At 38.4% G+C, this 26,258-nt stretch overlaps 3 protein-coding genes across 3 annotated transcripts; all 3 read right to left on the minus strand.

Moving 5' to 3' along the window:
• Positions 1 to 3,274: 3,274 nt before the first annotated feature.
• Positions 3,275 to 6,345, minus strand: LOC109206203 (glycine-rich protein A3-like). The gene is made up of 3 exons (XM_019368999.1): positions 6,175 to 6,345; positions 4,922 to 5,231; positions 3,275 to 3,774 (listed from the first exon to the last, which is right to left on the minus strand). Exons 2-3 carry the CDS (start codon positions 5,202 to 5,204, stop codon positions 3,548 to 3,550), a joined length of 510 nt encoding a protein of 169 aa, XP_019224544.1. The 5' UTR covers positions 5,205 to 5,231; positions 6,175 to 6,345; the 3' UTR covers positions 3,275 to 3,547.
• A 1,856-nt stretch (positions 6,346 to 8,201) lies between these two features.
• Positions 8,202 to 17,052, minus strand: LOC109206204 (tRNA (guanine-N(7)-)-methyltransferase-like). Its single transcript, XM_019369000.1, has 8 exons — positions 16,532 to 17,052; positions 15,963 to 16,019; positions 15,711 to 15,786; positions 14,855 to 14,934; positions 14,674 to 14,723; positions 14,512 to 14,596; positions 14,309 to 14,407; positions 8,202 to 9,088 (listed from the first exon to the last, which is right to left on the minus strand). The coding sequence occupies exons 1-8, from the start codon at positions 16,814 to 16,816 to the stop codon at positions 8,861 to 8,863; spliced, it is 960 nt and encodes a 319-aa protein (XP_019224545.1). The 5' UTR covers positions 16,817 to 17,052; the 3' UTR covers positions 8,202 to 8,860.
• A 654-nt stretch (positions 17,053 to 17,706) lies between these two features.
• LOC109206205 (2-methoxy-6-polyprenyl-1,4-benzoquinol methylase, mitochondrial) lies at positions 17,707 to 25,810 on the minus strand. Its single transcript, XM_019369001.1, has 8 exons — positions 25,563 to 25,810; positions 24,426 to 24,552; positions 24,266 to 24,327; positions 22,938 to 23,096; positions 22,657 to 22,801; positions 19,884 to 19,955; positions 19,022 to 19,130; positions 17,707 to 18,293 (listed from the first exon to the last, which is right to left on the minus strand). The coding sequence occupies exons 1-8, from the start codon at positions 25,663 to 25,665 to the stop codon at positions 18,192 to 18,194; spliced, it is 879 nt and encodes a 292-aa protein (XP_019224546.1). The 5' UTR covers positions 25,666 to 25,810; the 3' UTR covers positions 17,707 to 18,191.
• Positions 25,811 to 26,258: the final 448 nt, after the last annotated feature.

Raw genomic sequence — 26,258 nt, forward strand, 5'->3', positions numbered from 1 at the left:
TATACTCTTTGATTGTAGCAGGATTAGCTACTTTTGGAATCAAAGTTACTGCAGTACAATTGATGCCTTTGAACATAGTACCTGTTATAAAGAACTCCTTTACTGCTTCTATAACTTCATTCTTGATAATTGGCCATGCTTTTTTATAAAATACTGCATTGTATCCATCCACCCTGGTGCTTTGTCATCTCCTATAGAGCATAATCCATCATAGATTTCTTGTTCTGTTACTGTTTCACATAGCTGAAGTTGTTGCTCATGCTCCACCTTTTTGCCTCTTCTCGTGGTCTTCTTATTTACTACTGCTACACTTGGTATTGATGTGCCCATGATTGATTTGTAGAACTGAGTAATCTCTTCCCTTATAGCTGCTGGATCAGTCAATCTCCTTCCATCTAGAGAATCAATCTCAGTGATTTGTTTCCTATCTTTCATGACTACTGAGAAGTGGCTAGTGTTAGAGTATCCAAGTTTTATCCACATTGCTCTAGCCTTCTGTTGCATTATACTTTCTTCAATCAAGGACCACTTTTCAAGCTGACATATTATATTTTTCTCTTCTGATGCAAGTGCATCTGTATAATGTGAACTTATCTTGGTCTGAACCTCTTTCAGGTCTTCCCTTGCTTGTTCAATCTTCATAGCAATACCCTTGAACTCAGTTTCATTTAGAATCTTTAGTTTTCCTCGTAAGTCTTTCTGCTTCAGCCAAATGTTTCTCATTGTATCTATATGCAGGTTCTGTGCCTAGCAGTCTTTCACCATCTTGGGAAAGTTCTCATGTGATGACCAAACATTGAAGAATTTGAATGGTGGCTTGATCTTTGGCTCCCTCAAGTTAGTATTTATCATCATAGGGTTGTGGTGTGATATGTGAGGCAGCCTGTATTCAGTAGTGAGATGTCCAAATTGCATCATCCATTTTGCATTTCCCATTGCTCTATCAATTCTACTCCAAATTTTGTCTCCATCTTGTTGTTTATTTGTCCAGGTATAGTAATCTCACTTCCATGGTAGCTGATTCAGAATTAGGTTTTGTACACATTCAGCAAAGTCTTTTATTTCCATGCTAGTTACTGTTGTACCATATAGTCTATCTTGTGGGCACAGTATGGAATTGAAATCACCCCAGATGATCCAGGGTTTATTTACCTTCTGTGAGATTCCTACAAGCTGATGCCATAACTACTTTCTCTTTTCTATTGTGTTATATCCATACACCACTGTCATATCACAATCAATGGCTTGGTTCCTACTAACCACACTACAATGTAATAGATGTGCTTCTTGTTGTATACTCTTGATATGATATACTGCACTATCCCAAAGCATCCAAACTCTTACATTGACTGCATTTGCATAATTGTTTTCAAATTCCCATCCATGAGCTATTTTTCTACTAACTTTGATTGCATTATGTTCCTTGACTCTTGTTTCCACTAATCACTACCTTTACTTTATTCTCTTTAAGGTATGTAGCAATTTATTTTCGTTTATACCTCTTATTTAACTCCCTCACATTCCATGCTAGCCAAGACATTATTGATGGCATATGAATCCCCCTCCTAAATCAGAAGGGAGTAAGGTTGCCACCACAGCATCATCTTGTTGCAATATGTCAAACTCATTTCTCATAGGTATAGCAACTTCCACTATTTGATTTATAGGTCTGCCATTTATTTCTTTAGATGTCTTTCCTTTCAATATCTGCTTCTCTTTTGCTTGAGGATTTATCTCTTCATTTGTCATTGTTTCTGCTTCTTGCTGTGTTTGTTTAGTTGCCCCTGCATAGCTAGTACCCTACTGATCACTAGTAGAGACAGCTGGCTTGTGAGTATCTACCTTTGGGACCCAAGTTGAAACCAGTTTTTGAGGTCTTTTCTTCCTCTCAATTGGTCTAGTTTGCTTTTGTTCCTCTGTCTTCAATCTATCCCTTCTTTGCTTATCATAATTGTGACCTATCATTAAGCATTGTTCACAGTATTCTGGTTTCCATTCAAACATCACTCCCTGCTGAAATGTTTTCCCTGAAGGATCCATCACTGTTATTTCAGATGGCAAGGCCTTGGTGAAATTAACTTTAATGAGCATCGAGCAAAGGATATTCTAGTCTGTTTGCTGTGCATTCATCGGCATATTTAGGAACACAAATGGCACTGGCTATCCTACTCGATGAATCCCTGCTCCAATAGCTCATGGGCAGATTTGGGAACTTAACCCATAGAGGCAATTCTATGAGGAACTCTGCATTGAAAACAAAGTCTGGAGTCCATTGCTTTAAGATCATTAGTATGTTGTTAATGCTATAAGGTCCTGCATACAGCATTTCATTCATATCTGCTATGCTTTGAAATTTAACGACATAATATCCCTCCTCATGATAGTAAATTCCAGGTTTCGATATAGTATTCCAGTTTTGTTGCACATATTTGCTCATATAGTTATACCAAGGTGTGTCTTCCACTACATACACTATTAGTGCCGACTTCCATTTATCAATCTCCTTTTCTGTTTCTCCTTTGTCAAGATTAACAATTACAGATCCCTCAACTAATTCCGGAGGAATGTAATCAAGAGACATACCGTTAGTTGCAGCACGATTACGATTGAATAGTCCAGTCCAAGTAGGTGCTGGATCTTGTTGCTTCAGCATTCTCCTTTGTTGAGTCATTGATGCTTGTACCTCCTTGTGGTCTTTCATTTCTAGCCAATTGCATCTTCGAGTCTCCACTGAGGTTCAATTGCTTAATCCCAGGGTTCGATTTCACCGCCGACGCCAATGGTGAAAGTGCCGGAAAATGAGTTGCTACTGGTGTTGAAAGTCTCTGTTCTCCTCCATTTTCTAGGGTTTCAGCAATTACTCTAGCACTTACCGAGCTCCCTACTGTAACAATTGGTTGTTTCTTCGGTCGACCTCGCCCTCTGGCCATGGCTACCACCGTCGGCGTACATTAGCTTAACGTGCGCTGAGAGCCCTATGCTAGAGAGAGAAAATGTAAAATCGTTTAGGCCCTTTTCCGTTATAAATAAAGTTCATTTTTTGGTAAAGTTAAATATTCAGTAGTTCAAAACTATGTCCTTCCATTATTTTCTTAGCAGGTTATATTAGAAAATATGATAACACAAAGGACTCCGTAGGAACTCTCACAAATAGAATTTTGAGTGTCACGAAAAGAAAGAAAAAATTACTGTTGATTAAGACAGAAATTGATCTAATAAGTCATTTTTGTTCCATTGATATCTTCTTCGGTTTGAGATGTAACAGACAAATGAATGGAAAAAAATGCTCGGATTAAGCTAAAATTATTGACTCCATCGGTATTAAGATCAGACTTAAAAAAATGTAATAATATGGATAACACCTCGCAGAAAGTCATCAACATCAAATTTAAACTATAATCACTGTATACACGATACCATATGTAGGGTGTTGATAATACGCGAATATCAGTGAATAGACACACAAAATGCACCAGAAATTGATCATCAACAGTAAAGTAACAAGCAAGAACTTATAGCAGGAATCCTGTAAACTTTGGATAACGAATCACTTCCATCTCTTGAACTTGTGTTTGCCAAACATGCCATGTTTCCAACGCTTGCCAAACTTCCCGTGCTTGAATTTTCCGTGCTTAAACTTGCCATGATGGCCGTAATGGCCATAATGGCCGAAAGGACGACCATGATGACCATGCATGAGATGGTGTGCCCCATATGCAGCTGCAGCTGCTGCTGCACCACCAGCTAGCATTCCTCCCATATTAGGTCCATGCCCTGTAAAATTCTGAATAGTCAACCAACTGTAACGTAAAAGATATTAATACGATCCATTTCTACACTAGTACAAGTTGATGTACTCATTGGTTGCTCAAAAAAAGCAAGGCTTCACTTGTCAAATGATGGATTTAAATGGAAAATGCAAAGAGGTATGGAAATGGAAGGAGAAAAACAAATAAATGTGCATGAGAAGCCAGCACTCCCTTTTGGTAACTTACGCGTTGATCTAACAATCTAATATAAACCAAGTAAACTCAAAACTAACATCTGATGACCAAATAAGGAAGTTTATAGCAGTCAGGACTAGTACTAGACTATTTAGCACATGAGATTGCAGCTTCGTAATCAAGTTAAATCAGTAATCAAAAGTATAATCTCAAGAGATGAATAAAGGCAATGCTAGTGGGAGATGATCCAAGTGCGCGGAGCACGTACACCTGTTACAAGTTCTCTCTCACACCAAAGCTTCAATAATCTCCTTACTCTTTTCATTTCTATTTACTTATCTATTGGTAGAAAGATACATTATCACCTACTTCAATTACGGATCAACGATTCGAAGTTATCAGATCATTCATTTGAGTTTCATGTATTCTCCTCCAAACCACTAGTAAGCTACATGCCAGGGACATCGCCACTAGTGTATAAATTAAGAACCAGAACAAGCAGCATATAGCAAACATTCTCAGATAACCAAAACAGCCTAATATATATCAGCATATTAACTTCTCTCAGAATAAGGAACCCTCCCCCACCTAAGCCCCCTCCCCCCCAAAAAAAAATTAAAAAAAGAATACCCAAAAACAGAGGCAGGGTGTTTCTCCACAAGGCTGCAAGGTCTACTTAGTCCGTTTGTAAGATGGTTGCAAATACAAATGGACCACATGGGTGATCAACATTCTTCCCCTCTAATGCTTATTTCCTAATTCCCTATGGGCAATCACCCTTGGGATCAGAGCTTTATCATGTCATCGTGACTCCATACACATAATTCAGTCATGGTGTAATAAAGCAGATTGCAATTAACCAAAAAATTGTGCGAGAAAGAAAACATGGGATGTGCAAATAAACAACGAAATATTATATCTTGAAACAGATGTAAGAACTGAGAAGCAATAAGTACTAGGAAAATGATTCAACATACCATGATGTGATGAATGACCCGGATAGTAGGGTGGAGGGTAACCTGCAGGAGGATATCCACCAGGTGGAGGATATGCAGGTGGAGGGTATGCGCCTGGAGGAGGAGGATAACCTGCGGGTGGGTATCCACCGTGCGGAGGATAGCCAGAAGGCGGGTACCCTTGTGGTTGATATCCATATCCTTGAGGTGGATACGGCCCATAGCCTCCGTGGTGATGGCCCACGGCATATCCAGCAAGATGAGAAAACAGTCCTTTGTCATCACTTCCATGCCTGTCCCCCATTTTTCTTTTCAATTCAATTATCAGAGCCTGGACCGCAACAAGCACAACAAGGATGTAAATACTCAAAATAGATAAATCAGCTAGGTCAAAGGAGAACTATAGTTTTCATAGTTCTTTGCAAGCCTACATAGGGTACAAGATCGAAAAGAATGGAACACCACCCCCACCCACCATCGATTAGCAATTTCAATAACAGTGTTTCACAAGAGGATCTATGCTTAGAACTATGAATTTACTTATTCACTCCACAACAAAGAAACCACATAACACATACATATCATGATACTCACAGTCAAAATTCAGATTACTGTTGGAGCTAATGAGTTTATGTTCTATCATCTATTAATTGTTGCATCTCGACTTTTTAGAAGTCATAAACAATCAACATGGTAAACATACAATAGCTCGGGATATCATGACTCAATAAACTGACTCTCTAATTCAATCTTCTTAAGGGAGAATAATTACACAAACACAAAGAAGAAGCTGAACAAAAATACATCCTTGGACAAGATCAACTTTTTCTATACCAAAAACAAATTGTGCAACCTGAAATGGGAGGAAAAAAGACCATCCATCTTTTCCACCCTCAGAAAGAAGATCAAATCATGAAATTAGTACTAAAACACTACTAACATATTTGGTTAGTTCCCCCCTCCCCCACCCCCCACCCCCCGCGTCTACTGGGAGGCACACAACATAAAAGGACTAAAGATCTAAAACTACAAGAATTAGGATTAAGCATGATCCCATGCAGAAAACAAAGAATTACTAAATCAAACAGAAACACGTTATATCAACTACTAATAAGTTGCTTCCAATTTCCTGATCACCTAAACGGCTAAACCCCACCAAGAAACAATCTTGAAATAACAAAAAGTAAAGCAAAAATAATGGCAACGAGATTGTAAATTCAAAACCCAAATACCAAAACAAAATGAAAGTAAGGGGAGAAGAAGAAAGGAGTCACCTTTTTGGATCAGGAAGATCGATTTTGAAATTCGGTAGTAGCCTTATACTTCAATTTGTTTTTGTTGAACACAGAGTGCACCTGAAGTTTGGAAATTTACTAAATTTATCAGATCAAATTTGTTATTACACGTTTTCTCTATAAAATATATATAGGAGTATATCTTATCCTCACAATTTTCTTTACGCGTTACTTCAGCGTGTCAACTTTAATTATATGGAGTAATTAATTATCTTCTCTTTCTTTTTAGTTTTTTTAATTTGTGATATAATAGATTTATTTATTGGTAATTGATTAGAGAATTGAATCGCACTCCGAACATGTGTATCGGTGTATGCATGGAGTGTCCCAAGGAATGAAGTAAGCGAATCAAACTGGTCAAGTTTTATATATTCTTATGACATAAAGTTCTGGTAAATTGGATAGAATATTAGGACCAAAATATCATTCTATATTTTTATGGGGGAAAATCTGGATCATTCATACAAAGTTTTGTTGGATTGGTTAATTTTTCCAAAATATCAAAAACAATTGACCTATGATCGATTAATTTTGTTGGATAAAGACTAGCTTGTGACTTTTGGGTTAAAAAAGATTAATGTATCACTTATTTTGATCTCCTTATCATCCAATGAAATGATATTTAAAGAGGAACAATTGAAAATTTTCAGTTTTAATAAAATGTCTCAAGACCAAGTCTGATTACTATAGTTAAATGGACGAGGGAAAAAAAGATAGCCAAATAGTAGTAATCTTTTCTTCCCATTATTCTAATAATGCGGAGTTTAGTCCATTTTTTGAATTGTCTATTACGTTGATGATAAGCATAAGCACTTCACAAAGGAAAAGGAAGACACACGTCTGATAGCATGTTGATATTTCAATATGAATACCGAGTTAGGTCGTAATACAGTATTACATACATGTCCAAAAACCAGTTAAGGAAATAGAAAAGTATGTAGTACAAAAATGACCATCTTTAAATATTTGACTATGTACATTACAAAACAAAGCAATAGATGACTAAAGAAATTATGGCTATATATATCAAAACGTAATGCATCTTACCATTTAAAGAGGTTACTTATTAAACTATTTAGCATGACTATTAGGTACATGATTTACCGTTCAAACTTTTAGCTAGTCATCACACGGTTAGTTCACAAAATCTTCCCCCTTCTTACGTTGATTTTGCCAAAAATTAGCAAGTTGTGGAGCTAAAGAAGCAAGCCTTTGGAACACTCAATGTGACTGACGTTTTAAATGCGCCAAAAGACCAAGGGAGAAAAGTTATGTTATGAAATTGGCACCTATGGCTGCATGTACCTTTGACTGATAGGTACGTTTGGTTTTTCGGCACTCTCTTTTTATATATCTCAACCTATAAAGAGCGATGGAAAGTAAATTTTAGGAATATTAGTTTCGAGAAGTTATTAATCACCAATGACAATACATTTGTAAAAGCCGAAGTAGGCAGGAATTCTTTTCTTTCTCTTGAACCTCAAACGAAAAGTCAAGCTCGCCATCGACTCGACAAAGAATTCCAACTCGAGAAAGTAAACTGAACTTTCTCAAGGCGATTGAACCAAGTACCAAATAAAACGTATATGTATGTATATTTTTGTACAACAATTTATCCCAAAATTTTGCTCGAGACTTAACTTTATGTATAATCAAATATAAGGAACAAAATAAGAAAATTTAAGCATAAATTAAAGTGGCATACCTTCATTAGAAAGTTGCACAACTTTAAAAAAAACGCTACATAAACAAAGGGTGATAATTGACCTTAGCATATTCTGAAGAGGAAAAAGGAAAAAGTTGAAGATTAATTGAAAGGACGAATACATCTCAATTCCCATTACTTTCATTACAGAATCTGGTGCCAAATATAGCAATTTTGGCTTTTCAGATCCATTGGCCAACACTGTGATACGCCATGGGTTCGGTTTAGGATGCCCCTTAAGCTTTTTGGTCATAAAGGCACAAAGTTGGCAAATAAAACTAGCAAAGCATGGCATTCGTAATGAAAAGAAAGATACCTCTATCCCGCCTCTTATTCAGATCACCACAAACGCAGTATTCTCTAACCAAAACCAGAAACCAATTCGAATTCAAATCTTGACATGTCTATAGTTTTTAATTGAAAGCATATTGGCACCAGAAACCAATTCGAATTCAAATCTTGACATGTCTATAGTTTTTAATTGAAAGCATATTGGCTTCGGACGCAGATGCCATCGAACAGGCTCTTTGGCACAAAAATGTCATGTCAGAATCTCCTTGAAAGCTTCACTTTCTTTCCGTTCAACAAATCAGAGGATTGAACCTGTCTGCCCCATAGTTCTTCAAGTAGGCGAAAACGACACGGACTATCACAACTTGACCAGTATCTTTTCCTAGTTAGCCAAGATTTTTCTAAACACCAACTAAAAACAATACATTCCATGGTACAAAGGCAGACTGAAGAAAAATGGAAAAAGAAAAAAGGAGAGCTAGAGTCCATATGAGATGTATGTTACATGCCCTCATTTTGAAGGGGGGCTCATTATTCCATCAAGCAACCACAACAAAAATAGATGTGTTGAAGGGCACTTCAAAGATATAGAAATTGTAATGCCTGGAGAAGACTAAGAGCAAAACTGTGTGATCCATACTCCCAAACAGCAAGTTATGAAACAGAAAATTAACGTTGAACTTTTTGGTAAACCCTTCTGTATATTTTGCAACCTTCAAATTCTGCATGGATCTCTCTCTCAGTCCTTATTCCCAATGGGTTGTTCAATACCCATCCATCACCATCACAAGGTAAACTTGGATCAACACTATCTATATGCACAAGTTTGTCAGACACATCATCAAAATAATTCCTCATGTCAACTGCCACGTCGAGCACATCAGACTGTATAAAGACCTGCCAGCGGTCAACTAGAAAGCTCAGGGTATAATGCAACAAAAAAGATTGTACATTTGATGCTCAGCAGATATAATAAGAGCATGCTCATTTTCATGCTTTTTTTTCTTAGAAACATAAAATAAGATGAAAAGAAAGCGCAGTACATTTATGGATTAGATTTGTAAGGAATTTGAAGCTAGATGTATTCAGACAAAAAAAGGCAACCTAGATATTATAATTATCAGACAATTTGCTGTTTTTACCATCACTGCACTCACATTGAACGGGACGTAGCCAAAGTTTAGTGGTTTTAGGGCATAACATCAAGGTTAGGTAATAGTAAACCCTTTTATCCATATATAGAGTAGATAACGACCTGTAAAAGACATTGTATTATGCTTTTCCACTGAAACCACCAAGAATTGACATCATGAATATTTGGTGACATCAAGCAAAATAATCACAAGTTTGGAGAAGGGGTCAAAGCCTAAAGGGATATGAGACAGTTGGAGCTAACACTTGGGTACAAGTTCTGGATCATCTACTTTGCACAACCATGGACATATGGCCGCATATCCCTTCACTCTTTTCTGTCTTGTCCCTGGCACCAAGGGGAACAATGTATGTGTGGGCAATAGGCGATACCATGATGCTTCAACTTTAACTGGACTAACATTGAATATGTTATGCCAAGAATGGACATACAACAACAAAAATAACGACCCAGTAGGATCCCACAAGTGGGGTCTAGAGAGGGTAGCGTTTTCGCAGACCTTACCCGTACCCTGAAGGAGTGGAGAGGCTGTTTTCGAAAGACCCTCGGCTCAAGAAGACGGAAAAGACAAGAAGAGAAGGGAAGGGACAATATATTAGTACCATCAAACAGAAACCAAAGAAATAAAAACAGCATCATAAGAACTAGAAAAGAGTTGAAATGCAAAAACCAGAAAATAAGCCTCGATGGTATGAAAAACGGAAGGATAGTTTGAACACAATATTAACCACTAGCAGTCTAACGCCAACCCTATCGAACTAGCCTCACCACCCGGACTCGACTAAGTCCTAACCTACAACCCTAATGCTCGACCTCCACACCTTCCTATCAAGGGCCATGTCCTCGGAAATCTGCAGCAACATCATGTCCTGTTTGATCACCTCTCCCCAATACTTCTTAGGCCACCCTCTACCTCTTCTCATACCTGCCAAGGTCAAACTCTCGCACCTCCTCACCTGAGCATCGGGTCTCCTCCTCCGCACGTGCTTGAACCATCTGAGCCTCGCTTCCCGCATCTTGTCAGCCATTTGAGTCACACCCACCTTCTCTCGAATAACTTCATTCCTAATCTTATCCATCCTAGTATGCCCGCACATCCACCTCAACATCCTCATTTCAGCCACTTTCATCTTTTGGATATGAGAGTTCTTAACCGGCCAACACTCTGCCTCATACAACATGGCCGGTCTAACTACAGCTCTATATAACTTATATTTGAGTAACGGTGGCACTTTCTTGTCACACAAGACTCCTGATGCTAACCTCCATTTAATCCACCCCACCCATATACGGTGTGTGACGTCCTCGTCGATCTCTCCGTCCCCCTGGATAATCGACCCCAGGTACTTAAAACTACTTCTCCTGGGGATGACCTGTGATCCAAGCCTCACGTCCATGCCCACTTCCCCCGACTCGGCGCTGAGTCTTCTAGATATGAGAGTTTTTAACCGGCCAACACACTGCCTCATACAACATGGCCGGTCTAACCACAGCTCTATATAACTTACATTTGAGTAACGGTGGCACTTTTTTGTCACACAGGACTCCTGATGCTAACCTCCATTTTATCCACCCCACCCCTATATTGTGTGTGACGTCCTCGTCGGTCTCTCCGTCCCCCTGGATAATCGACCCCAGGTACTTAAAACTACTTCTCTTGGGGATGACAAGTGATCCAAGCCTCACGTCCCTGCCCAGTTCCCCCGACTCGGCGCTGAACTTGCACTCCAGATATTCTGTCTTAGTCCTGCTTAACTTGAAACCCTTAGACTCAAGGGTATGTCTCCAAAACTCTAGCCTGTCGTTAACATCGCCTCGCGTCTCATCAATCAAAACTATGTCGTCAGCGAATAACATACACCATGGCACCTCCCCTTGAATATGGTGTCAGTGCGTCCATCACCAGGGAAAATAAGAACGAGTTGAGCGCAGATTCTTGGTGTAACCCCATAACAGCCGAGAAATGCTCCGAGTCACCTTCCACTATCCTAAGCTAAGTCTTATCTCCATCATACATGTCCTTGATCGCTGTAATGTAAGCTATCGGCACACCTTTTGCCTTCAGGCATCTCCAGAGACCTCCCTAGGGACCTTGTCATATGCTTTCTCCAGGTCAATAAACACCATGTGCAGATCCTTCTTCCTATCCTTGTACTGTTCCACCAACCTCCTAATAAGGTGGATAGCTTCCATAGTCGAACAACCCGGCATGAACCCGAACTGGTTGTCAGATATAGACACAGTCCTCCTCACCTTTACTTCCACCACCCTCTCCCAAACTTTCATGGTATGACTAAGTAACTTGATACCCCTATAGTTGTTACAACACTAGATATCGCCTTTGTTCTTGTACAACAGTACCGCCATACTCCACCTCCACTCATCCGGCATACTCTTCGTCCTGAAAATAACATTAAACAGCCCAGTCAGCCACTCCAGGCCTGCTCTACCCACACACCTCCAAAATTCTATCGGAATTTTGTCTGGCCCGGTCGCTCTGCCTCTTCTCATCTTACGCATAGCCCTCGCGACCTCCTCGACCTTAATGCGCGTACAATACCCAAAGTCTCGGAGACACTCTGAATGCCCTAGATCACCTAGCAGAATATCCCTATCCCCCTCTCCATTCAGAAGTCCATGAAAGTAAGTCTGCCATCTCTGCTTAATCTGAGCCTCCCCCATCAAGACATAGCTTTCTTAATTGAACTAGCTTTTTGTTCCTCACAGGAGAAAATCAAAACCGGGGGAGGATGAGAGGAGAAGGGGATCAAAATGTCTCATCAATAAAGTGAGGGCTTTCCATTCTTCTGATGCTAACCTCCATTTTATCCACCCCACCCCTATATTGTGTGTGACGTCCTCGTCGGTCTCTCCGTCCCCCTGGATAATCGACCCCAGGTACTTAAAACTACTTCTCTTGGGGATGACATGTGATCCAAGCCTCACGTCCATGCCCAATTCCCCCGACTCGGCGCTGGACTTGCACTCCAGATATTCTGTCTTAGTCCTGCTCAACTTGAAACCCTTAGACTCAAGGGTATGTCTCCAAAACTCTAGCCTGTCGTTAACATCGCCTCGCGTCTCATCAATCAAAACTATGTCGTCAGCGTATAACATACACCATGGCACCTCCCCTTGAATATGGTGTCAGTGCGTCCATCACCAGGGAAAATAAGAACGAGTTGAGCGCAGATTCTTGGTGTAACCCCATAACAACCGGGAAATGCTCCGAGTCACCTTCCACTATCCTAAGCTGAGTCTTAGCTCCATCATACATGTCCTTGATCGCTGTAATGTAAGCTATCGGCACACCTTTTGCTTCCAGGCATCTCCAGAGACCTCCAGGCTTCCACCAACCTCCTAATAAGGTGGATAGCTTCCATAGTCGAACAACCCGGCATGAACCAGAACTGGTTGTCAGATATAGACACAGTCCTCCTCACCCTTACTTCCACCACCCTCTCCCAAACTTTCATGGTATGACTAAGTAACTTGATACCCCTATAGTTGTTACAACACTAGATATCGCCTTTGTTCTTGTACAACAGTACCGCCATACTCCACCTCCACTCATCCGGCATACTCTTCGTCCTGAAAATAACATTAAACAGCCCAGTCAGCCACTCCAGGCCTGCTCTACCCACACACCTCCAAAATTCTATCGGAATTTTGTTTGGCCCGGTCGCTCTGCCTCTTCTCATCTTACGCATAGCCCTCGCGACCTCCTCGACCTTAATGCGCGTATAATACCCAAAGTCTCGGAGACACTCTGAATGCCCTAGATCACCTACAGAATATCCCTATCCCCCTCTTCATTCAGAAGTCCATGAAAGTAAGTCTGCCATCTCTGCTTAATCTGAGCCTCCCCCNCCCCCCTCACTCCCCCTTTTTCAATAAATAAGCCCGCCGGCCCCTCTCTGATAAGGAAGGAAACGAAATAATCTCAATTTTACGACAAATCCGGTCCGATGGCATTCCCATGTTTTTTTAGGTAATTAATATGTTCTGTGTCATCTATCATTATCTCTCTCCTTGGACTATGGACTTCGTAAACCATTCCATTTGCAACAATATTTTCTTTCAGCAAAATCTTTGCCTTCCACTAGCACCAAGATAAATGATATCACCTTCAAGCACTATAGCAGTTAGCTTCAAATTATTATTATTTGATCATGGTGAACCCTATTTCACAACCAGAAAGGGTAACTCTTCAACATAACAGTAACATTTTGTTGTTTAGTATGACAACATTTTTTGATAGTCTTAACATAGAACAATCATCTGTTAAAACAACTTCAGAGAGCACTAAACAGGAGATTTGGGGGTAATGGTACACCTTGAACAATTACTTAGAACCTTTTTTGCTGAAATGGAGTGAGGCACTGCAGGCACAACTAAGTAAGCACACAGCTGCTGCACACATGAGAGCTCATCTTTTGTGTTTTTGTGTGTGTTTGGGGGGTGGGGGGGTGGAGTTACAGGTCCATTTGTTCAAGGAAAAAAAAGGAGTACCTAATGTGCTAGTTACTAGGATCAAGCATCCATTAGAGTTGTTACCTGAGAGAAGACTACAAATATATGAAAGTGAGATCATCAATAAGATGCAGCTGTAGTGAAAACAGAGTCATCGTATGTTACCTATGCCCAGTAAAAGATGCAAAATAGTTCTCATTACATTTTAAGACAGCTTAGATCATAAATTTCCTTTTCCTTAAGAAGATCAGCAAATGGTGTTATTGTCGAAATAGCTATACCATACAAGTTAGTTTTGAATTACTTAAAAACTTCAAACATTATGACACCAACTAATGATACACCACACCCAGATGCAAAAAAAAAGCCAAATAGAAATTGGCAAACTGAACAATGCACAGCAACAAGCATCAACCAAGTTTAGCAAGAGAAATCTACGCACACAGAAAAATGATCAACTAATTTACACTCTAGAAACTCCGAGCATGTACCTTTCCACCGTGTGCTAAATTATTCACAATGGATTCAACCAAAGGTTTCTGCACCACTCTTCTTTTATGATGTTTTTTCTTAAAGTGAGGGTCTGGGCACTGCAGACATGAGCAACTAACCATTCAGCTTTAAGTGAACAAGAAATGTTCATTGGCACATGAAAAACATTCCTGCATACTTCCAGCATAAAAAGGGAACTCACCAAGATTGAAACTAGCATCAGTGGTCCAGGATATGTAGATACAAGTCGTTGGAAGGAAACCATCGCATTGGTAGATATGAAATGTCTGCATTTGGATATCCATTAACAGGTTTTCAATAAACATTTCTTAGGTGGAATATCAGGATTTTTTTCAAGCCTTACACATTTCTCAGACCCAGCTCATTTACCCAATACTCAGCCCGTGTGACCAGCTGCACAAGGAAAAGATAGTCTCAATCATGAGTACCACAGTATCACATTTTCAGAAGCCAAGAGAGAACAATTACCGCTACATAAACTGAATGAAAGCATTTTGAACAAGACAAGCTTATTGTCGACATACCTTAGGCCGAATTTCCAAACCCAGAAAATTCTTGGATGAAGAATTTCTTTTAGCAAGCCACATAAGAAATCTCCCACTACCTGGAATATGTTCTTCTTAGATCTATGAAATTACAAGATCATAGGACAATGGAATCTAAAGGATGAGCGGAAGAGAAAAAATTGGAAGTGTGCGAAGATATATTTTGAGCCACAATATTATATGGGAGTGAATGTTTAGTAATGGATATCCACAAGATGAATGTAACAGAGATGTGGGTGATAGAAAAACGTGCAGTCATATGAGATTGGACAACTTAGAAATGAATACATCTGACAGAGGGCTGCGAACAGAACACATAAAGGATAACATGAAGGTCGCTTCAAACGGTACACAGACCTCGAGATACACTAGTATGTAGGTGCGACATGTATTGAAGGTAGTGGAAGGTTGGAGTCTATCTCAATAAGCGTAAAATTTCTGAGTCATTGCACATTTAGCTAGGAACATAATAAAATGCAAGAAAAGGATCCAGATAGTCGATATCAACCCATTGGGATTAACGCTTCATTGTTGTGCTTACACTTACATTAGCTAAGAACATAACAAAATGCATAATAAATAATGCAAATTTTTACACCGTTGTTATACTATTTGGTAATACCTCAGACCTAACAATCCAGTAAGGCATAGGCATAAATTGCTATTCTATTTGTATAACTAACCATCTTCATGCAATTCGAAACAAGTTTGGTACAGATAACTGTTGGACCTTAATAAACTACTAGATTTTATATGGAAAACACGAAATTTATAACGAATAAACCATAAGTAACAATAGAATGGTGAAGAACTCAAAGAGCAAGCAGGTTCCTACCACTACCGATATCCACCATCAGAGGCAATGTTGCGTCCCTGAACACCTCCTTCCAGTTTGGTACTTCTGCAGGAATCTTCTCGTGATAAATTAATACAACAAAACAAAAAAGAACCATTTAAGTTGAAAATTTATGTTCTATTCCATCCTGAAATTTTTTTTCTAAAGTAAAGTTTCACAAATTATAGCTAGGATCAGTAGGACTCAAATAGAAAGAGAGAAGCTTCACATATACAAAGTCATAATGTGTACCATGAGAGCACGTCGCAGAGGGTTGACATGCGGCCTTATTCGAAGATTGCCAATATCCTGTTACATCATTTGATGAATGTGAGTATAAAAATGCACACAAATATAGCAAAAAGATATTCCCATATAGATACAATTTTATCAATTCATCATTTTTTTTCCTTCTCATCATCAAATTTAAGAAATTTAATCCAATTAAATGACTTCTTCAATAGCTCAACTTGACCAACTTTTGGCAATACTTATGTGACAGGAATATTAGAAAAATAACGACAACAGCTCAGTTTGACCTAACTTTAGGCAAAAGAGTTTCAAGTTTTATGCACCTGACTGGAAATAAACATATTTACACACTCAGGTCAGTTATAATGCAATTACAATTTGCAAGTAAATTTCTATGATTAAGGATCAATCGGTAACCTGGTAAAAATGCTACTAACTAAACTGGTATCTCAACTACACTGAGTAAAGAATCTTTACATTGCCAGTGTGTATAACTTAAATCTGAAAATAAATTAGATAATAGCTAACTTTAGGCAAAAAAAAGGTTGAAGTCTTTAAATTTGTCAAACCTCGCAAAATAAGTCAGAGAGATTAAGGTCAGCATATTCTCTGTGTACAAGTCCATTACTTGCGATATGGTGTTGTTCATCTGTCTCAGCTACAGAACATGAAACAGCTGACACCCATGTGCAATACCTAGAACGGTGGCGAAGGTAAAGAGAGGGAAAAAGTGATGGAGTTGTAGAAGGAACGAATTTGTGAAGAGAGCAGTTGAAGATGATATGGGGAGAGGACATGAAGATTGAGGTTAGAGGTTTCTTGGGTATGGTGGAGTATAAGTAGTAGTAAGCCATGGCTACTGCCTCCCCCACGAAATGCTATTTTCCTTCAAATGTAAGGAGGGATAAATAAAAAGATAATAAGGGAGAAAAATGTAGATAACGGAAAATCCGGTGTGAATTAAAAAATTGAGTGAGAGAAATAGATTTTGTGTACAGAGCAACTCAATCGATCACAATTGATTATATTGAATTGGAATTACATAAAATTTGCAACGTGTAGCGATGGATTGTTGTCAAATTAAGATCGAGGGTTTGCCTACCTTGTAAAGATCTCTCCAGTAGCTACAAAAGACCCAAAAGTCTCGTCAGCCAAGTATACTGTAGATGAAGCGCCTCACACTTGGAGAAAATTATGTTAGTTCCCAGAATGGCATTATACCACCTTGTTTGGATGTTGTTATATATGGTTGCATAATGTATGTAGTATATTATATTGTACTATGTGTGGGGTCCGAAAAAAAATCGGATCACTAACGTCTATTATACGCAGTCTTACCGTGCATTTTTACAAGAGGAACCCATAATCTTCTGGTCACATAGCAACAACTTTACCAATTACGCCAAGACACCTTTCGATGTATAAAATGTTTGAATAAATTATATTGTTTGTCGTCGTTTCATGATTGCATGCACCAAACCACTAACAATATAAAAAATAAACTTGCAAAATCACAAAGAAAAAATAAGATACGAGGTAGAATTGCTATATAAAAATACAGGGTAAATGACAAAATAGAATTATTTAATAATAAGGGGAGGAAAGATAGAAAAAAAAATAACGACGCAACCACACCAAATCGGTCCTCACATAACGACGAATTTAACGATACGATACAATTAAATTTAAGTAATAATCAAAACAAACATTTTATCTAAATTAACAATAGTATACAATAAAAATAGGTAACAAGCATCCAAACAAGTTGTAAGAATATAGTTTACGAGGAAGCAACTCCATAGTATATTCTTCAATCTTCATTGTGAATTAAACTACAAATTGTGTTGATGTTTAACTAATCAAGCTACAACACCATGCATTGTTGACTTTAATAGCCAACTAACTTATTCAAACTGAGCTTCAGATCTACTTGATGAAGCTAGTTTCAAGCAGAAGAAAATTACTCCTATGAAGTCACAAACTTATAAATTACGTAATATTGTTGTAAGCTACTATATTCTTTGAAACAGTTCACCAGAAAGGCCATGCTGCTCCCAAAAGCATATCCATTCCCAGAAACATATTAGAATACGCTGAATTCCGTCTTTGTCCATTTGCATCTATTTGGCTAAGGACCTATCAAACCGTGAATCTTAAACTATTTTTTCGTGAGATCTTCCAGGTACCATGAAGGTCAAAACCGGTCCCACGTTAAATTTGAGAACGACTCTAAAACTTGAACCCTGAATGAATTGCCACAACTCCACCAACAAGGTTCTCGTATTCTACCTTTTGAAATCCAGCTTCCGCAATCATTTTGGCAAACACCTCCTGCATACATTAAAAGCAAAAGGTAGTGAAAAAACTGAAGCACTTGCACAGATTGTAGGTGAATCTCTGGTAATGTTCCTAAATTTTCTCTCACAGGAGTGGATGAATTCGGTTACAATGTGTAAATGTAGTTAGAGTTTTGCATTCGTTTTTAGCTATTGGATTGGGTTTGAGGAAGGACAAGGAAAAGAGAAAAGGGAGGGGTAAGGCTATGAGCAAAGCGTTTCATTTACTTTCTGTGTCCAAAAGAGGACAGAATTTAAGGAAAAATAAACCATCTTTAATGAAATTTTGGTAATGCCCAAGGAGGCCTCAAACTTGTGTTCTGATTCCAATATTTGCAGTTCACTTCATTTTTGTCTGAGGCCTTCTTAGGCATTACCAAAATTAAAGATGGTCTATTTTCCTTTCTTTCTGTCCACTTTATTGTTCCACCTGCAATTTGATAGGTGGAAGTGCTGAACAGGCCTTATCACTTTATAGCAAAGCATCTTTTAAGAAAAATAACTTTTTAAGGAAAGGCATCCATCAATGATCACAAGAATTACAGTTTCACTGTACTGGAAGATAAAGTACACTAACAAGCACAAGATACTCATCTCAAACCGGCGAGAGATATGGCAATCCCCAGGTAGTGGCCAGGCATAGCCGGGGTAGACCAGGGTGCAATTACTGTCAACAAATTATCTGATGTTGCAACAAATGAAAGAAACTTCCACACGTAATACCTGTGGAGGGAATCGGCGGATGCTCTCAACCAAGTACTGGTAAGACTCTCGGTCACCTGTTACTAGCTCACCAACTGCTGGGATGACCGAGAATGAGTAGGCATCATACCTGAAGAAAATAAAGAGCATGCAAATTTGAAACCTGAAGAAAAAACTCGTACAAATGCTATCATACATAACGAACTCACAATCTCAAATTTCAATTCACCAAGCCCAAGGAATGAAGGAAAACCAGCATACTATGGAAGTAAGCTTGCATGGTACAAACAATGTTAATTGCCAATGCACAACCTGATTTTTCATCAAATGACAGAGATAAGAACTGTTGCTAATCACATTGTCTAAATATTGATCTAATGAGCAAGGATTAAATATTTCGACTTCAAAATGAAATATCACAAGCAGCGAATATGAAGGCTTCAGTTTCAGTTGAGCAAGAGAATTTTATTGATTGTCTAAGTTTCAACAGGAGGTTCCACGCTGCTGAGGTTCTTGTACATGAAGCAGCCATTAAAAAGCAATTCAGAGTATATATCTATATAAACTTCAAAATAGGCCTGAGGGAAAACATTTTATTTTCTTTTCCCTAATTCCCCCGTAATTTGTTAATATTTGGCGAACAATTTCGCAAACAAAAAATCCCACTAAGGTGTCTTGGACGACACCATTAAAAGTGATAATCTTTGGAGCACAGCCACTACTTATCCAAACAAAGAAGGCGAAAAGGGGATAAAAGCTGAAATTTAACTGAGTAGGTTAAAAATACTCATGGACCTCTTATTGATGTGCTGTACAATTGCATGGTGATTATAAATAACTGAAGAAATATATGCCATCCAAGCTATGACAAGAAAAAACTTACAAGTTCTTATAAACTGGGATATCGACATGGCTTAGTTCAAGGCAAAGAAACCTTCCTCCCCTTTTAAGCACCCTGACAAATAAGTCAAAACCATCAAGTTTAACATATTAGCCACCTGATGGGTTCTTGAGACATGAAATAAAGGTATTTTGATCGCAGCAACCAACCATATAAACCAAGCACTCACATGGGTTAACATTTCAAATCCTATGCATCAGTACTCTAAGAGATGGTAAAAAGGAAAAATTTAGCTCCTTGATACTTGCTCTAACATTAGATGGTATCAAATTATCGAAGAGCATATCAACAACAACGACTACCACATGACAAGAGGGGGTTCCTCAGATGGTCAACACCCCCCCCCCCCCACCTACAACCCCAGGGCCGTGGGTTCGACTCACCAAAGGGGGGCCAAAGTGGAATTAAAAAAAATCACTACCATATAGCAACATTACAAATTACTGTACCTATCAAGGTCCTGTGAGCTCCAACGCAAAAGGGGAAAAATTTCTAGACTTGAAATCTGAACTTTATTAAAGCCCCTATATTAACTGCTCAGGGGAAACATACTGCCTCCACCTTTTTATACCACCATAAACTGATATAAGCTGGAGGAGACAACATTTACCATATCTTTTAACCTGATCTGACTCTAACAGAATTTGGTTTATTCCAGTTCTTTTCAAGGCACGCCTATTTATAAGTGTTAGAACAATATACCCCTGTTATCCCATATGGAACAATTTAAGAATTTAAGATGTGTTAGGCACAATACACCATGATATTTGTCCAATTAGCGAGAAACGATCTAACTTAAGAATTCAAATGCCTAACATTATAACATGCTCCCACAAACTTGAAGTGGAAAAACCAACTAAAACTTGTTTATTTTGAGAAATAAAAAGTAAACATCACCAGAAAATGTTGATGGAAAGACGCCGAAAAATCTCCAGCCACTGGAATCTCACCGTAAAAGTTATTGCCAGAACGATGGATGGAAAGGGTGCACTGCTGTGGGAGCAGTCACCAAAAAGAATGGTGCCACTAGAATAATTACATGAAAGAAATACAGTGCCACTGGAGTGTCACCAGAAAGAGCCGAGGGGCAGCTAGCCTAAGTTGCTCCGACATGGCAGTTTAGGTGCCGTACCCGTGCCGACACGACACTAGAATGGGTGTGGGTATGGGATCCGTACCGGATCTGGTCAAACAATTTCGGATACTTTGACCACGACGCTCTGAAAATTCGAGACGAGATACAATTTGGTTCCCGAAATTAGAATCCTAATAATTAGGGTAATGTTGAAGAAAATAGCATACATATCTAAGAAATCTTTTACTTATCTACGACTTGAGAATAAAAAAGAAATCCACACTTTACAATCTATACTTTAGTATTTCACATAATTTCTCATAATTTAGAGATATTTTCTATATTTTTATTTTTTGAATTATTTTTATCCAGATCCCCGCACCCGTATCCGTACTAGGATCCGTACCCCCGATTAGAACTTACATCTCGAAGGATCCTACCTCTAGATCCGTACCTGTGTCGGACACCCGTACCCGTGTCCGAGCAACTTAGTTGCTAGCAAAGAGGCGCCGTGCCATTAGATAGGTTATCAGAAAGAACGCTACTGGAACGATCTCCAAAAAGAAGCACCATGACATCAGAGCAGTTTCCAGAAAGATGCATGGACCATCAAAGCGGTTGCCACAGTACCGCCAAAACGGGTCACCGCGAAGAGGCACAATGCCTTTGTAGCGATTGTCAGAAGAGACACGGTACCACAAGAATGGTTGAAGGAAAGAGATGCTTGCCACCCAAGCGGTCATTGGAAAGAAACGAAACTTTGGTTGCACAAGCAGCATAAGGCCATGTGCCGGAAGGTGAAAGTTGCATAAGCCTACCAAAATGGTAGAAGTTCTGATAACATGTAAGAAAAATAAGAGAAGCAAAGAAGATGCATTGATGAACTTGTGACATGAATACAAGAACAACTCTTTGTATGTGCTAGATGCAATACACCTGTGATATTTGTCTAAAGTGGGCATGTAATAACTTAACTAATTTAACACTCTGACATCTTTAATCTTCAAATAGACCTTTAGCTTTTCGAACAAAAGGAGCCAACAGAAATCTCCTCCGGCTTCATGAATTATTAGTAAGATAAAGGGACAATTTGTATAGAAGAGTTCTTCACCCCTTCTAAGGCCCTCATTTCTTTTCTTCCATATTGTCAAAGCGGGTATTAGTGATACTATGTTAGATTATTTAGAAGTAGCTAGCATCTTTCACTGGCACATAATAAAATACTATCACTCAACCAGTGAACTATGCTACAACCTTAACAAGATTAGCATCGACTCTATGAATCCTGAATGACATTCCGTTCTATACACTTCTTTATGAAACAGACTTCTGTCTAGACCAACCCTTAGGACAACCGCAGCCTTCGAAACTCGGGGATAATGGGCCCGCCCCTCTATCCTACTCCACTTAAATACCAGGCTTAGTTCTCATGGCTCCAGGCTCGAACAACGGACTAAGTCACAAATCCCTCAACCTTTGCCACTTGAACTAAGCCCTGGGGGCCATCCCGTTCTATACACTTTTAAGAAGAAAAGAAGATAATCCAGATAAACATTCTAAACTCATAATGATAAATATCAAAAACTCATGAACACTCATTCGATCCTATAAATCAACCAAGTTATCCCTATTTCAATCCTTTCAACCACATAAAAGAAATAAATATCTCAGTGAAATTACCTATATGCTTCTGCAAGAACTTTCTCTATGTGTGTAACATTCCGGATACCAAAAGCAATCGTGTAACCATCCATTGAGTTGTCTTCGAAGCTCAAGGCTTCTGCATCTCCCTCCACCCAAACGAGAGACTTCTCCCGTCCAAAACCTGCATATGTTAGAAAAATGATAAAAACGAGGTCTAACAATAGAATTCACTTAAACTTTCTCTACTAGAAACCCCAAATTGAGATCCAACTATCCATGGAGTGCAAAAAAGATAAAGCAAAAATAAAGGCTTTTACCTCTCTCTTCGGCCCTCTTCTTACCAACTCCCAACATGTTTGCATTGATGTCACACACATAAATTCTAGTATCTTCAATCAGGTCATCATCAAGAGCATCTTGCATAGCTCTGCGTTTGACATTTTTAATATTTTCAAGGATCCTGAAAGCAACATCCCCTGTAAAATAAGGAAAGTTTTTCACTCAAGTGGATAGGTAGAAATACATGCATAATTTATCAATACATGAAGAGAACATACTGAAAGAAAAACAGGCAACAGAATTTATACGTTGTGTCCAAGACAAGTGGGATAAGACCATACGGGAGAATGAACCATAAAATGCTAAATCCCATCACCTAAACATCCAAGCTAAAACCAACCCAAATAATTGAGCATGCCAGTGGGTATTTACGTAATTCACTGCAGATGCAAATGAATGTAATTCAGCCAATCACAAGTTCAGTCATCGATAACAAAGTTCAAAAAAAAATGGATCGTTTGGCTTTGATTGCTTATTAAGACTTATCTCTCCCTCCCCTTAAACACCACACCCCCCCCCTCCCCCCTCCCCCCAAAAAAAAAGGATACTAGAGACAACATAGATGTAAAACAACAACGACAACAACAACTAAGCCTCAATCCCGAACAAGTTGTGGTCGGCTATATGAATTCTCGCTGACCATATTACTTTATAAATTCATCTCATGCCAGTATTACACAGAAAAATTATAATAATAATAATAGTAATAATAAAAGTTCTTTATATTTCGACTAACATATAAATCTCCGAAAGGCTAAACCACTCCTACAAAAGCATAAGACGTAAAGTAAAAGTCCTAACATAACTAAAACATATTCTCAACTAATAGGCCTCGCTTATATAGATCTTTTTCCTTCACTATGCCCTATCTTTCTCTAAGTCTACACGGATCTCGAGAGACATAGATCGAAAAAGATTTCTAAAAAAAGAAAATACATAAAAGAAAGACTTATAGAAGTATTGGACCAAGTACTTAATTCAGGTTGAAACAACGGAAAACATGGACAGACAGCTCCAGGGTTCAAAGTTTATAATTCTGTTCTTTACCTCCATAAAGACAAGAAATTCTAGCTAGATAGTTAGCTGACGAAGGTGCAAATAAAATGGAGATCTTTTTGCAACGCTCCTCCATTTGAAATTAAAATAGAAATTTTCAAAGACAAACTTTTTTACTTCTACCCTCTCCTGATCTGCTAAAAGCATTTTTGTTCACTAGTATCACCAATCAATGGTGCTTTCATTCTTTTAAATCCAAGCTTTACATAATCACATAGCACAGATCAATGTTCAACACCAAAAGCATCACCTGTTCCACCAGCCACATCAAGATGCTTCATTCCCGGAAATGGATTCAACTTCGAAACCAATCTGGCAAGAAACAAAGAACAAAGGAAACAAAGATATAATCAGGAAATGTTTCCATTTCAAATCTGATACTTTTCCTGTCTTCGGGGTGGGGATCTAACCTGTCCTTCCACAAACGATGCAGTCCACAACTCATTAGATCATTCATGAGATCATAGTTTGAAGCAACACTGGTAAAGACATTCCCAACCATCTTGCTCTTTTCTTCTTCTGGTACTTCCTTAAAACCTGGAACGCAAACCTTGAGATTCCTAACTATACCATAAACACAAATATAAATCTCAAACAAAGTAATGCCGGCATGGGATTGTTTCAACCAACCAATGGAAAGATTGGGAAATTTATTTATGCAACAGAACCCCATTACCTGATAACCCCTTCACCTTTAGTAGGGACACGGGGAGGAGAACAGACCACCTTCCGCACAGTCATCAATCTCTCTGTTTAGCAATATCTCCTTAAGGGGTAGCAGGAAGGAGGTTAACCTTCTTCCATTCCTATTTCTTTTAATTTTATCTTGTATTTCTGCCTTGTGTCTTGAAAGTTTGATGATCTATTCGCTAATCATGGTTTAAAAAATGCTAAATTTTGGTCATCCTATAATGCAAGAATCATCCAAATATTTTTTACCGTTTACATGTGCTTCCCAAAAGTGATAAAATAAGCGGTTTACCAAAGATATTAGTCATCAACTTCAAGAAATGGCTAGCTCAAACAGCAGAAAGCTGCAAAAACTCATGTTTCCCACCCAAAAGGTTGAAAAAGAAAAACCAAAGAAAAGAGAATGCTTTGTCTATGCTCAAAAACAATACATCCAAAAATGTTCTCTTCTTCTAAGTTCAAAAACCATTATGGCTAAAAAGTCGCCTTCTCAATAAAAACCCACCAACACTAGTTCATATGGGTCTTGATTCCATAGTTAGATGAAAGCATAAGCAAGTTGCGCAGTAACATTCATTTGAAAATAAGAATACTCCTTATAATGCACCCACATACAACCACAGAAATTATAGAAGATGTAAATATGCATACACAAAATTCAACAGTAAATAAACAATACAACAACAACAACTACACGCCTCAGTTTCGAACAAGATGGGTTGGGTGATATGAATCATCATTCCTTACATTTAGCTCAACCCAAATCATCATCATTAACAGTAAATAAACAATAGTATATATGAGAATTGAACAAAAAAATTGAATTCTATATGCAAGAGAATAAGGATAAAACTGACCAAAACTGGTGGCGTGAGAGTGCAATGTGGAGGTGGGGCAATACATTGAGGACAAGTTCTTTCTCCTCAAACTACGGGCAACTGATCGTACCAACGTCGCCATGACTGATAAAAAAAATGAAGTAAAAAAGCCTAAAAACCGACGCCTTTTTTAATAGAAAAAATGAAGAATCAATGAAGCCAGAAAAGCAGGAAGAAAATTGAGAATTTTGGTACCGCCTAAACAAAGAATATTGAGGGAAACTTGTTCCGCTCCACAGATTAATGGGTCGGGTATAAAGTGGGTTTGTATTCTTCCCGGAAAATAAGAGAAAATGACAAAAGAGTCCCTTATGTTTGGAGTAGATTCAAAAAACTACCTTAAATATATTTTCAACAGTTTCAGTCCTTTAAGTTTGAGAAAAGTGAGCACTTTTGGTTATGTCTAAATTCTAATGTTATATTTAATGGGACTGTTATAAAATTAACCAGAAAATCGAGAAAATTCTGTCAAATCCCAAAATTTGTAACAGCAAAAACTACATAAAACATTGAAAATGGACCAAAAATAGCAGAAAGTGCACTTAAGAACTACACCAGACATAAAAAAAGAAATAAAAAAAAAAATAGCAAAAACTACACTTTCAATTGTGAGTTCACATTAATCTTTTTTTCCAAAATCTCCTTTATTAAATCTAACGGAAAGAGTTGTTAAAT

This window comes from Nicotiana attenuata, unplaced genomic scaffold (assembly GCF_001879085.1).
Source record: "Nicotiana attenuata strain UT unplaced genomic scaffold, NIATTr2, whole genome shotgun sequence".
NCBI lineage: Eukaryota > Viridiplantae > Streptophyta > Magnoliopsida > Solanales > Solanaceae > Nicotiana > Nicotiana attenuata.